At 34.0% G+C, this 13,558-nt stretch overlaps 1 protein-coding gene across 5 annotated transcripts in view; it reads left to right on the top strand.

Moving 5' to 3' along the window:
• LOC111045476 overlaps positions 1-13,558 on the top strand; it is an 853,815-nt gene that overhangs the window by 767,064 nt on the left and 73,193 nt on the right. For 3 of the 5 annotated variants that reach the window (XM_039441687.1, XM_039441689.1, XM_039441690.1), the window contains exons 5-13: positions 522-796; positions 1,203-1,361; positions 2,283-2,420; positions 4,686-4,829; positions 6,119-6,251; positions 6,484-6,644; positions 8,670-8,783; positions 9,273-9,386; positions 10,027-10,140. In XM_039441687.1, the coding sequence (XP_039297621.1) occupies positions 522-796; positions 1,203-1,361; positions 2,283-2,420; positions 4,686-4,829; positions 6,119-6,251; positions 6,484-6,644; positions 8,670-8,783; positions 9,273-9,386; positions 10,027-10,140 (1,352 nt within the window). The remainder of the gene's footprint in view (positions 1-521; positions 797-1,202; positions 1,362-2,282; positions 2,421-4,685; positions 4,830-6,118; positions 6,252-6,483; positions 6,645-8,669; positions 8,784-9,272; positions 9,387-10,026; positions 10,141-13,558) is intronic. The other 2 variants (XM_039441688.1, XM_039441691.1) reach the window with 1 other exon arrangement.

Genomic DNA, 13,558 nt, shown 5'->3' with positions numbered 1-13,558 from the left:
TAGTATACTATTGACATTCATTTCAGGGGAAGTCGTACATGAATTTCTAGAGAATTATTTGTGTGTGACGAGATCTAAATTGATCTTTTTGATCTGAATTGATATCCAAGTTTATTGATTAAGCTCTTAATTATTGTTCGATGATTTTCTCAGGGTCCATGTGGATATTTGGTTCCAATACATAGGATATTCGCTACTAATTTATAATTTTGTTGGAAAAAACAATAATTTTGATCTCTCAGTATCTCAAGATTATGTGAGAAACAACATATTAGGTTTCTCACGTACTTCGTTTATTGATTAAGCTCTTAATTATTGTTTGACGATTTTTTCAGGGTTCATGTGGATATTTGGTTCCAATACATAGGATATTTGCTACTGATTTATAATTTTGTTAGAGAAAAAAATAATTTTGATCTCTCAGTATCTCAAGATTATGTGAGAAACAGCATATTAGGATTCTCACGTACCTCGTTTATTAATTCAGCTCTTAATAAATAATTGTTTGATTATTTTCTCAGGGTCCATGTGGAACTGATCACACAACCAGGTACTACTTTGGTTGAAGTTCACGCTACAGATCGAGATGCAGAACCATACAATGCCGAGGTGTACTATGCAATTCAGTCAAGAACTTCAATCATTGGCATCGATCGTAGATCAGGCGAAGTTATTTTGAGAGAAAAACTGTTAGCCAGATACAGAGATTTACAATTTACAATTATCGCCTATGACGGAGGATCACCGTTCCGTATTGCTCGTACTAAACTAACTTTGTCTGTCAAGATAATTTCAGGTGTGTATCTGAAATGTTTTTCATCAACTAACAGCTAAAATTTGTACTTTTAAAAGTAACTTTCTTGACTTCTTCCAATGGCTTCATCTATTGGAGTAGATTCCCAGTACAATATTTTTCACATTATTTTTGGACAATTTAAATTTCACCTTACTAAATCACAGAAGAACTCGAGCTTCGAACTATTGGTGGATCAAATTCCAATATAAAAAGTGAACAATCTGTACATGAAGCCAAGTGAGCTTCATTGATTCCATGTTTCGATCGATGCTGTTCGTTGCTGATCGATGGAACGTACCGATTCCACGTAGAATTCTGAAGAATAAAAGTCTCTTTTTGCATGATGTGGCAAATAATTGTAAGAAACTCTTGAAAATTTTCTCATTTTTCTTTTTTATTTTCATAGCTCCAAGGAAAGTTACAGTCGAACAGACAGGGGATCAATGGGCTATGTTGTGTTGGCTTCCACCTCCAAGTGGTATGCCGCTTGGTTATCAAATTTCCCTCACTACAGATTTTCTACAAACTTCTACAACCACGCGTAATGTCACAATCGATGAGCTAGGTAAGTGGAAATATGTATTCCTTTCTAAATTATTCCTAGTGCGTACTCAATTCCTAGTAGAAGGCGCGTTAAACCATAGAGGAAATATTATAATCTATATTTATATGCTTAAACAGTCAATAATCACTCAAGGTAAGCCTTAGACCATTTCGAATAAACAATCATTTGCCGTTCAGATTTGTCATTATGAATATGAAAGCAGAAGAAACGAACGTATAATTTATATGCATCCTATTGTTCTTCTGAAATAAGGTTGTGGGAATTATTATAACAATAATTATTGATGTACATTGTAATCTATTAAGAGATCAAGGCGAACCCCCACACATCAGTATCAGTGTATACATGTTCGGTACAGTAAAAATAGTATTCCCTTGAATGAGACAATACTAGCTCGGCAGGGCTGAGTGGGAATAGTCTAATTAGAACTCACTAATAATATCTTCACTGTACCGGATATTTCACTGATTTGTGGAAATCATGTGTGGGAATCCACAAGGTTCTGAAGTCGATGATTAAGTTCATTGGGTTATGTAATCTATGAACTATTTCCAACAACCATGAAAGTTTAAACAACGGTTGTAAGAACAAAATTAGGAACTTAATTATTGATTGTTCAATAATATTAATTTCAAAAATGATGATTTATGGTAAGGGTATTATCATAACTTTGGCATCGTGAAACATCAGGCAGTGATTGTCTATTCATCAATAAATTGTAATTACTGATCATGAAAATGATTGACCTTTCCATGAAGTCTCACATTCTTGTGAATTTCTGGCGCCAAATGAATAAACCTGTGACTATGATCGTTTTGAACTGAATTTACACATCTGTCATTTGAATCTGTCATCAAAACATTTCCTGAATTGATGTTTAATTTTATTCCTCATATTATTCATGAATTTTTTGATTAACAGGTCATAGAGGTGATAAGCTATGCACAGCTTTAACAGACTTGGAGTCATGGAGCAACTTTGAAGCTCGTATAGCTGGATGGAACAAATTAGAAATTGGAATGTCCAGTCCAGCGATTCAATTCAATACAAGAGTAAACCGTAAGAAAACAATACTGCTATTGAATGTATGGTATTTTATTCCTACTTAAATGGCTATAAAAGCTTTCGCTTCTCATTAAACCTCTAGCTTGTTTCTCAATTTCTATTTGAGAAATTCGTATAGAATTTTCATGAGTAGGCTAAAATCCACTATGAAAGGATTTACAAAACTCAATTTTCCCTAGACATTCATGATTCTTGCCTATTCAAAAATGTTATTATTGAAAACCCCCTAGGATTTGATTTCATGCCTGATTTTATCATTTCGTGGCCCCCCCCCCCTAAGAATTCCAAGGATGCAGATTGCGTCCAAGGCCCCCCCCCAAGACTTGAGCACAATCCTTCATTGAATAGAATGATACTCTCTTTAATATTTATGCTCTCAATAATAAAATGATAAATAATGTTCTGAATATGATACATTATAAATAAAAATGTCCAACATAATAAATATATGCTTAACAGAAGGTTTTTGTTGAAATTTGATATTGTTGACCTTTCCACTTGAAAATCCTCAATCCAATTAAAGAAAGAATTGCGTTTATAGCTTAATTTATAAGTAACTGATTGGATTCATTCATTCTTGACCTTTGTTTATTTGGCGATCTCTATGGAATACTTCACACATTTTTAATAAGTTTTAAGATTTTCTCCCATATGCATTGATATATCATTGACATTATTATTATGTGTTTATATCATTTCTCTCAGCGCTATCCGCTATGAATCTTGGACCTTCAATCGTTTAGTTTAAAATGTTGCTGTAAACGGAGGGGGGTTGTTTCTTCTTTTCTATAATATTTGCTAAATTTTACTGCTATGAATTAATCATCTACCGGTATTTGAATCCTTGATTGGTTGGGAGCTTTTAGTGGATTCGTTCATTCAAATGCACAGATTATCATCATTAACTGATTGTCACCTATAGCAACTAGCAACTACGAGTCAGGAACTTCAATGAAAAATACTAATAAAATTCAACTTCAGGTTTATTGAACTCTTAATATATAGAACGAATTAATAAAAGTCAGGTAACATGTTAAATTTTCAAACAAAACAAAGTTATTCACCAATCGATTCAGGTCAAGAAGATATACTCAATTTTTAATCTATACATTTTGGGAACCTGCTAACTTACTGCAACTAAATTCGGGCTTCGGTCATTCTATGTACTAAATTTTGAGCTTTAATATGAAAACAACAAGAGTTTGGCACTCACAAATTTAACAATATCTACACTTTACTTTTGAGAACACATAATCCAAAATTCAATAAACTCAGACGTTTCATAAAACTTACTACACTTTACTTAAATTCACGCACACAATAAAATTAACTATTTAATTTTACATATACTGATTCTATCAATTTTAGATCACTATACAAACTACAACAAAAGTACTGATAATGAAAAACTTTTCAATTTTTCCCTCTGGATGGGCAACAGACCCATTCAGAGGACCGAGGCTCGCGCACCGTCACATGATTAATTTTCGTTCGCGTCTCGATACCAACTGAGGCCTTTTCACTGAAAATTATTCCCACTCCACGAGCGTTGAGCATAACTTCCAGTGAAAAAGCCAAAGCTGCAAAAAGGTCAATGCTCGTACAATTGTCAAATACAGTGGCTTTTTCGACATGAAATTGAAACTGCATTTGAAAAATGCACGAAAATTGCTTTAATTTCGACAACTAAGCAACTTCAATTGAAGTTAGCAAATTCAATAAACATGGTCAAATATTCTCACACTAAAATCGCAGGGTTCAACATACAGTGAAAATCAAAGTTCATTCCCGTTCAAAAACCTAAAAAAAATATAAGATACACAAAAACAACTACAATACTACCCTCTCAATATCACACTATTACATTGCAATAATGTATTGACAAACCCTTCTCAACTCAACTTCTGACTGAAACTATCTGCTAGCCTTTTTGCTTCTCGATTCTTGATTTTCAATTTATTTTCTAGGTATAGGAAAATAATAGGATCATCTTAGTTTTTACCTACTCAATAATCCAGTTTCAATAATTCTATTGTGATACAGCTTCGAAGACAGCAATCATCCTGCTTATCTAATGTTTACTATAAACGTTCTTTTGAGATATCTATTTTTCCAAATTACTCTCTTATTTATTATCAACGTTTCATGGTTTCATTTTTAACGGATTCTTCCTTACATCTCATCCACTGTCGGTTTGCTTTTGGTTTGATTATGTACTTTATTTTGCTTCATTTTCAGTTGCTTTTATATAATTTGCAGATTGCCCTTTAAATGTTTGCAAACATGGGGAATGTATTGTTAATTCTGGCTCAAGATTTTATCAATGCAAATGTAGACCTGGTTATTATGGCATGTTTTGTGATATGTCCGATCGTTGCTATAATCAGCCTTGTGCTAATGCGGGTGAGTTTCAAAAACGACTAAAACTTTTACAATTATCTTGCATGAGTAATTCATTTGATTGTGATCTGAAATATACTCTTCTTGAAATAGGATTAACGGATTAACAAAACTAATCGTTTGGTGACTGACTTGTTGAACTTATTCTAAAAGGTTTCCCATCAAGCGTCTCCTATCTTTGAAATTAAATAAAACCATCTGTGTGTAAGGTATTTATGAAATATATTTTTTGTTTGCAAGAGCTATCAATGCCATCATGCATGTAATATGGTAATGTTCAAATGACCTCCCAAAGTTCATATGGTGGCGAGGGTTAAAGCAGCCCATTTTTCCATCAATTTGGGGCACAAATCGAGCTGAATCTCATATTAAGTTTGAGTATTGTTTTCAATGACAACATTAGTAATAGAAGAGCTTTGTCCCATTCAGTATTTCTCATATCTTTCACAGCACAAAATAATCACATGAGCCACAATCTTCGAGTTACTCTGCCTTTAGTTAAATTGTTAACTACAAATTATATTCATAAACTTCTCCAAAATAATTAATAATAATAATAATAATAATAAATAATAATAATAAATGTTACCGGAACATGATTTCCTCAGCGTCTATGAGTTTGGTAGCTCGCAACATCTTCATAATTCTGTGTAATATGTATTATATTGGCTAGTTTAACAAACTAGTTCAGTATTGGAACTTTGTAGTCCTTTCATCTTTTACTGATACAAGCTGATGTTCAGATATCTATATTGAAATGAAATAAAGATATTCATTTCAGATTTCAACATTGGGAAAGTGACAACATCGGAATTATTTAGAAAATCTGTGGAATGGCTGACCATATATTTCTAATGTTCATTCAAGACGCTTCAAAAACCCATCAAGTATTTCATACCTCCTTACACAGAAAATACACAATCTAATTTCCAATTTGTTTTCTAAACCTCAATGAACTTCATTTATTTATTTTCTCCTCACTTGTTACTCCATCGTCCTAACCCTTAATAAACGTTATTTCTTCATGTCCTTCTTACTTGTTATTTACATCAAGATACTCCTTAAAATGCTATTTATGATTATTTTGTTCAATAGTTTTAAGTTTATTGGAGTTTGAAGAAGAGAACAGCATGTGCACTGTGCATAAAGTAATGATTTGTGGAGAATATCCCCTCGTAAAATAGATTCAAATAGTCATGTACCTTGGATTCACTTTATGAATTACTATCCAGGTGTTTTTTAATTCTATCCAATTAATCGTGATTCAAATAACGCCAATCTTGAATTTGCAGGTACTTGCTACAACCTCAACAACAGTGAATATAAGTGCACATGCTTGGCTGGTTTCTATGGAGATGATTGCTCACTTTTCAATCCATGCTTGGGATCGGTCTCGCCCTGTCTCAATGGAGGAAAATGTGAAAGGTTGGCATGATCATTAAACATTTTTATCAAGCGTCGAACTTCGCAGCAATTCATCAATGTGTGATCTTGTTGGTCAACTATTGAAGTGATAAAGCTGTCTTGCCCTAAATGAGTTAATATAGATATAATTGTTTCTTTTGTAATGAAAACACGAAGATTTAGTAAAAGATAACGAATTCTTCTGGAAAGAACAAAAACATGTTTAAACACCCATATTTGTTGTGTTTTCCAGCAACAAGAGCAATGAGTTCCAGTGTACCTGTCTTGATGGCTTCTTTGGCATATCCTGTGAGCACTACAACCCATGTTCTCAAGCTTCGTGCAAACATGGCTCCAAGTGTTATAACGTATCAGATACTGAGTATGCCTGCAAGTGTCTGCAAGGATATACTGGTAATCAGTCACAATATAGCATTTTCCTATAATGAAATAGAATACAGGAAGTTAAGAACTCCCTACCAATATTGTTCCTTGGTAAGAAACATACCTTAATATATTTTCAAACTGTTCGAAAGTCTTTTGTTACTCCCCCAGCCACCCTTCTACTTTTTCACTTACTATTTTTCAATTCAAAATAATGGCAGTAAAACTTGAATGATTCAACATAACAATAACTAAGCATAATCAAAAAATCGTAATCGTCCAATATTTTATCAATAATACTAACCCAATCAATGAAGATCAAGACATAAAAAAATAGGATTTTGCGCAACTAATTTAGAGGAAGCCCAACTTTCGCAGGATGTTATTATTCATAGTGCGTAGCCTGGAATTACAAAATACTCATATTCCCCCACTTGCTTCCCCACCGGACCCAGTTTGAAACTGAAATGACTATGTAAAACGATTATATCTCGGTACCAAATCAAGGTATCAAGATGACTGGATATGCTTGACTTGATATCATCACTTCAAATGAATTTGAAGGATGAATAGAACTACAATTAATGTCAAAAAACAATATAGAAACATGAAGTACCATTTTATTTGGAACATTTCAAACTACTAGTTTCGGCATTTGGCCATTTTCAAGTTTTTTGTTTTTTACCATACATACATTTCATAGTAATCTATACAGGAAGTTAATCACATACAATGACATAACATTAGGAAGTTTACACCTCATAATTCCGTATTTTGTCTCATAGAAGTTTACACTTCCGTTTTTCGAGAAAACATTTCATTGAAAGGTGTAGCTCGTTTCAAAATCTTCGAAATGATATATCATGAATTATACTTTTTTGATGTCCTGTAGTCTTAATTGTCCAGTTAATCAATGTACTTTTTTTCCGTGCTAAATGCCCATTTGAGTGATACTATCACCGACAGGTGATAGTTTTTTAAGTATCATAAAATAAATTCCATTTCTTAAATTTAGACAAAAAAAATTATGAGGTGAAAACTTCCTTATGTTCTGTCATTGTATGAGATTAACTTCCTGAACAATTATAGATATACTCTAACATGTTATTTGACATAAATTTTAGTTACATTCATATCATCCTTCAAATGAATTCGAAGGTAAGGACAAATACATGGCAATTTGTTATCAAGTGTACCTGGAAATCTGTATGAGTTAGAACGGTCCACTTAGTCTCAGGTTGTAGAGCACAAAAATACGCCCAGACGGATTTCGGATCATAAATTTAAATTGTGGAAATCGGAAGATATAGTTGATTAAAAACGTTTTCCGTGAATTTGACTCGTTTTTCTTAAATTGTAACTCAGCACACAATGAAGATAGAGACCTCAAAATGATTCCATTTTATTCGAAATCTGATTATCTAGGAAAAAGGGCGAGATTAATTTCTTCTGTCCGATGGCTCGATTTGGAGAAAATCTCAAAGAACTGGAACAGAATCCGGAGATCCGTGGCTTATCGGGCACCTTGTTAAAAGCTCCAAGACTAGAAGGTCAACATTTTGTATTTAAGCTGAACAATACTCCAGAAAGATTTTGCTTGTTCAGAATTTATTTCTCAAACGGAATTTCCCCTACCTCGTGACTGGACTATCAATGTTCAATAAAATTGCATATAAATGATTGTTCATCCTCTGTATATTTTATATGAAAGTCCTCTGAGGATCTAAACTCTGAAATCAGCAAGGAATAGATTCATTGTGACTCAGAACTTGAGTGAAATCAATATTGCAAACTGTACATAGTGCAGTTAATGCATAGTATGATCAATGCTCTTTCAAAACACAGTTTGTGGATGATCTCTGATGTGATTCTGCATTATTGATTTACAGGGTAAATGTCCTCAATTCAAAAAGTTTGAAATTTGAAAAAGTTTGTTAAACAAAATAAACGTATAGAACTCTTACCACAAATTAGAGTTCAATTAAGAAATATCTCTCCCAAATATTTCAAAAAGTATCCTGAAGTATTGATTGATATATTGATTATATTTTACAGGAGTTGAATGCGAGACAGACATTGATGAATGTGCATCAGACCCTTGCCTCAATGGTGGAACATGCATTGACGAAGTTGATGCTTTCTTTTGTGAATGCAGAAATGGCTTCAAAGGTAAGTCGCAACATCAATTTGTTCTATACAAATCGACCCGTTTATTGCCCGTTGCAAATTTAATCCCGTTACTGGAAAAAAGTTTAGAAGAATCCTATTCTATTAAAAAGTAAAAAAATTAAAGGGAAATGTAACTGCAAGTCGTGTCTGCCACGAATAGAAGCCTCATCTCGTCCTCAGTAGACAATTTTTCATCATTATTTTTGAGTCCTGGATCGTTGTTCAACCTCCACAACTACTTCTTGGTGTGCCAATATAGTACACTACACGTACTTGATAGTTACTACTACATACATGATTTTGAATAAAAAATTCTTAAACAATCTTCTAATTCGAATTAAAATTATAAGCTATTTTTATTATTGTTGCATGATTTTCCATTTTCTAAGCTAGAGTACTCTCATTTTTACTCTGTATTGTAATGTTTCATACGATGAATAATTTAAATTCCTCAATGAATTGTACATTTTTTATCTTATTTATTCACAGGTGAAACTTGTGAGATCAACATAGACGAATGTGCATCAAATCCTTGTAGGAACAGCGCACCCTGTCAAGATGGGGAAGGTACTTATATCTGTCAGTGCCTGGCTGGATATACAGGTAAAGATGCTTGGAAATGCGACAATAAAATTGAAGTTTCAGATTGCATAGATAAGATACATCCATGAATCTCTAGTCTCACTCTACTGGGCATTTCTTCCTCAAATAGAATTGTTGAATCTACGAACCACTTCATTAATCAATGGAATCAAATGGAACCTTCAATGGAAGGTCTAAAGACTGTTGGAGAAACAATACAACATTATGAGATTATTGACCTTATTACTTCAAAAGTTTTTAAAAAATTTAAACTTTTTAATGTTTTGTCTCATATGTTGAAATTCTGATAGAATTTCAAACTAAAAATCTGGAAAATTTTAAACTAAGCATATTGATGGATAAAGCGATTTACTGGCCTTTATATCCCTTTCATATGATAGAGACTTCAATATTATGTGAAAAAATCTTATGTATTTACTCGATGACTAAGGCATACTTTTGGATCACTCGGGATGCATTTTAAACAATATTTCAAATCACAAGTGGTCCGAGAACATGCTTCCGTCAGTGAGTAAATATTTATATTTTTCAAATGAAAATAATTCGCTAGACGTTTGCAATAGTGTTAGAAATTTTATAATATTTGTAAATGAAGTCTTCGAAAAAATGATATTAATGTGCATTCTTCTTCGCATTTCAGGAAGACTTTGTGAGTCTGATATTGACGAGTGCTCATCAAATCCATGCGAAAACAACGGAACATGTATCAATAATCTTGCTGGTTACACATGTAATTGTCTTATCGGATTTGAAGGTGAGTACTGTGATTCATCTCTGTTTGAAAAAAATATCATCCAGAAGTCATCACATTTTCTGAATATTATTGGTAGTTAAGTATCCTAATTACTCTCATGAATTTTATTAATTGCATACTTAATTTTTCTGCCTGCATGACCAAGAATCACTCCATGTTATAAATGTCGATAAGACAATATAGACAATGTTTCATGAGGGAATTTCCTGATGAAATTGTCAACGAAAAAATCATAGTCCACAAAACTGGAAAAATTATTCTTGTGAATGACTTATGAAATCATAGAAACCGCTGAACTAATAATAATACAATGCCTTTATAGATGTTTGAATTCATTACAATCGAATGCACTACTGAGGCCCGCATGCAGATGCTCGTATGCTATTATTGGCTATTTTCGGAAATCTGCATGTCCATTGTTTAGAAGTCCGATTCTCTTGATTTTAACTTCATAGTTGACATCATCATGCAGCTGTTTTGGGATGAATACAACCTCTTTTTTCCTCTCGTTTCCTAGTCGTAGTCTAGAAGAGAGACAGATAGCTTTCGAGTTTTCAATCTTGCATCATTATTTAACTGTTCCTTCATGAACGATAGTAATGACAACATTGATGGGCGTTTGATACCGGGACCCGGGACCAGCAGTTCCTTCTCGTTTGACAAAATCTAGATCTGCCTCTTTCAGATTGACTCTCATTACACTATTACTCAAATCCAATATTTTCTCCAATATCTACTTACTACACTCTCTTTCCTCTCCTTCTTCTTCTTTTTCATACCCTTTTGCCGTTAAGCGTCGGGTTCCTTCAACCATTCTCTAAACTTTATACGATCCTGTGCCATTGTCTTTACTTCATTCATTGTCTTTCCTCTTGCAGCAGCTATACTCTCTACATACTGATTCCATTGCAGTGGTGGTCATCCCCTGCCTCGTTTTCCTTCTGGTCTTGCCTCCATAACCAGCCTTGCCTTTCGTTCATCACTCATCCGAGCTACATGGCCATACCATCCAAGGGTTTTTCGCTGAACAGTGGTAATCAGTTCCTCCTGTTTTAATGTTTCTCTGATCACACTATTTCTCACTCTGTCCCTTTTGGTTTTTCCAACCACCCTTCTTAGGTATCTCATTTCTGAGGAGATGATTCTACTCTTGTGCTTTTCTATCATTGTGAGGCATTCTGTTCCATAGAGTAGAACTGGCTCAAATATCAACTCGTATATCCTTATTTTAGTTCCCTGGCTTATTTCTCGTTTACCCAGGATGGTTCTGCTAAGCTGGTAATACACTTGGTTGGCTTTCCTTACTCTGTTGTTAACTCTTCATCAACTTTTCCATCTGCAGAGATTAATTTTCCAAGATATTCATAGTTGTTCACTCTTTCCAATATTTCACCATCCCATGTTATATCCAACTCCACATTCTCTTGATTCTTTGATACTATCATCACTTTACTCTTCTCAATGTTGACAACCATTCCCTTATATCTTAACGCACTACACCATTCTGTTACAGCATTTTGTAGATCTCTTTGAGTGTTAGCTATGAGCAAGATATCGTCTGCATATATCAGTGCTTGAACGTATACTGGGCGGAGGTTGCGGTTTCCAATCTTGCTTCGAGGCGTTCTTCTCTTGCACATTTTTATTATTTGATCCATCAGCACTATGAATAGAAGTGGGCTTAGACTGTCTCCTTGTTTGACACCTTCATCTGTTTTGAATTCTCTAGATGCAGCACCTTCTATTCTCACAACCCCTCTGACATTACTGTACAGGCTTTTAATTCTTTTGGTGAAATCAGGTGACACACCTGCTCCACTGAGGGAATCCCAAAGGCACTGTCTAGATGTTTCACGGTGTCGAAAGCTGCTTTTAAATCTGAGAAGGCAATATATGTTTGACCAGCTCGGCTCAATCTCTTATCCATGACTTGTCTTATTGTAAACATATGATAACTAGTCTGATGATCCCTTCTGAAGGCTGCCTGTTCCTCTTCCAGCCCTTCCTCCACCTCTACTCTCAGTCTTCAATCAGGCTTTAGGAAATTCCATTCAACTGAGACAGCTCTCCTTCGTGTAACTGATGATATAAGGTCAGCTATGGACCAAAGAAAATGCACCATCCTCACCCTACTTGATTTTTCTAAAGCATTTGATACTGTTGATAATGAAGTTCTTTTAAATAAGGTAGCTATTCTTGGTTTCAGTCACAACTCCCTAGTTTGGGTTAAATCCTATCTCTTAGGTAGGAAACAATGTGTTTCTGTTGGTGACAAGACAAATTGGAAAAATGCTATGCATGGAGTACCAAAAGGTTCAATTTAAGGCCCTCTCCTATTCACTTTGTATGCTAATGACCTTTCTTCCATTATCAAGTTCTCCAGCTTCCATGCCGTACTTATGCAGATGACCTTCAAATCTATTTGAGCTGTCCCATAACAAAAATAGATGAAACAGTTGGAATTATGAATCGAGATATCAATTTGGTATTTGAATGGACAAATGAAAATGGCCTTGAGCTTAATCCCATCAAAACACAACCAATTATAATTGGATATTTTCGTCTTATAAACAATATTGACCTTGAATCGATCCACAAAATTAGTGTAGATGGTAATGACATTCCTTACTGTAGCTCAGTTAAAAATTTAGGAATTATTATGAATAATACTCTTGACTGGACAGAGCAAGTGAAGAAAACATGTAAAAAGGTATTTTCAGCGATGCATTCATTGAAGAAAATGCACGACATCCTCCCTAGAAACATTAAATTGTTATTGGTTCAATCTCTAATCTTCCCACATTAATCGTATTGTAATTCTGTTCTCAACAATATGCAAGTCACTCTGAATGGTAAACTACAGCGTTGCCAAAATTATTGTCTACGTTTCGTCTACTCTCTTCAACGTCATGAACATATCACCCCTGCCCACATTGCCAGTTCAACATTGAAGCTTCCCGATCAAAGAGGTTTTCGAATAGTCAAGCTTGTTAGAGATATCTTGAAATACGGGAATCCGAACTATTTCAAAGATGATTTAAAATTTGTTTCTGAAGGTAGGAGGATAGATGCTTCACATACTATAACCGGAGAAAGAACTTCAAGGATACCCAACCATTGAACCACTATTTTCACAAAATCCTTTTCAGTCAGTGCCTGTCGTTCATGGAATGCACTTCCTGTTTCTATCAGGTCCATCGAGAGCCGAGCGAGCTTCATCCTGACTTAAAAAAAACATCTTTTGGAACAAATGACTGAAACTGTCCAACCCTAGAACGATCACATAACAACCCCATAAACCAATACAAACCTATACCTGTTATAGAATAAATTATATATATATATATATATATATATATATATATAATATATATATATATATATATATATATATATATAAATTATGTAAACTTAAACA

This window comes from Nilaparvata lugens, chromosome X (assembly GCF_014356525.2).
Source record: "Nilaparvata lugens isolate BPH chromosome X, ASM1435652v1, whole genome shotgun sequence".
In the NCBI taxonomy this organism is placed as follows: Eukaryota; Metazoa; Arthropoda; class Insecta; order Hemiptera; family Delphacidae; genus Nilaparvata; species Nilaparvata lugens.
This window is presented reverse-complemented; position numbering and strand designations above follow the sequence as displayed.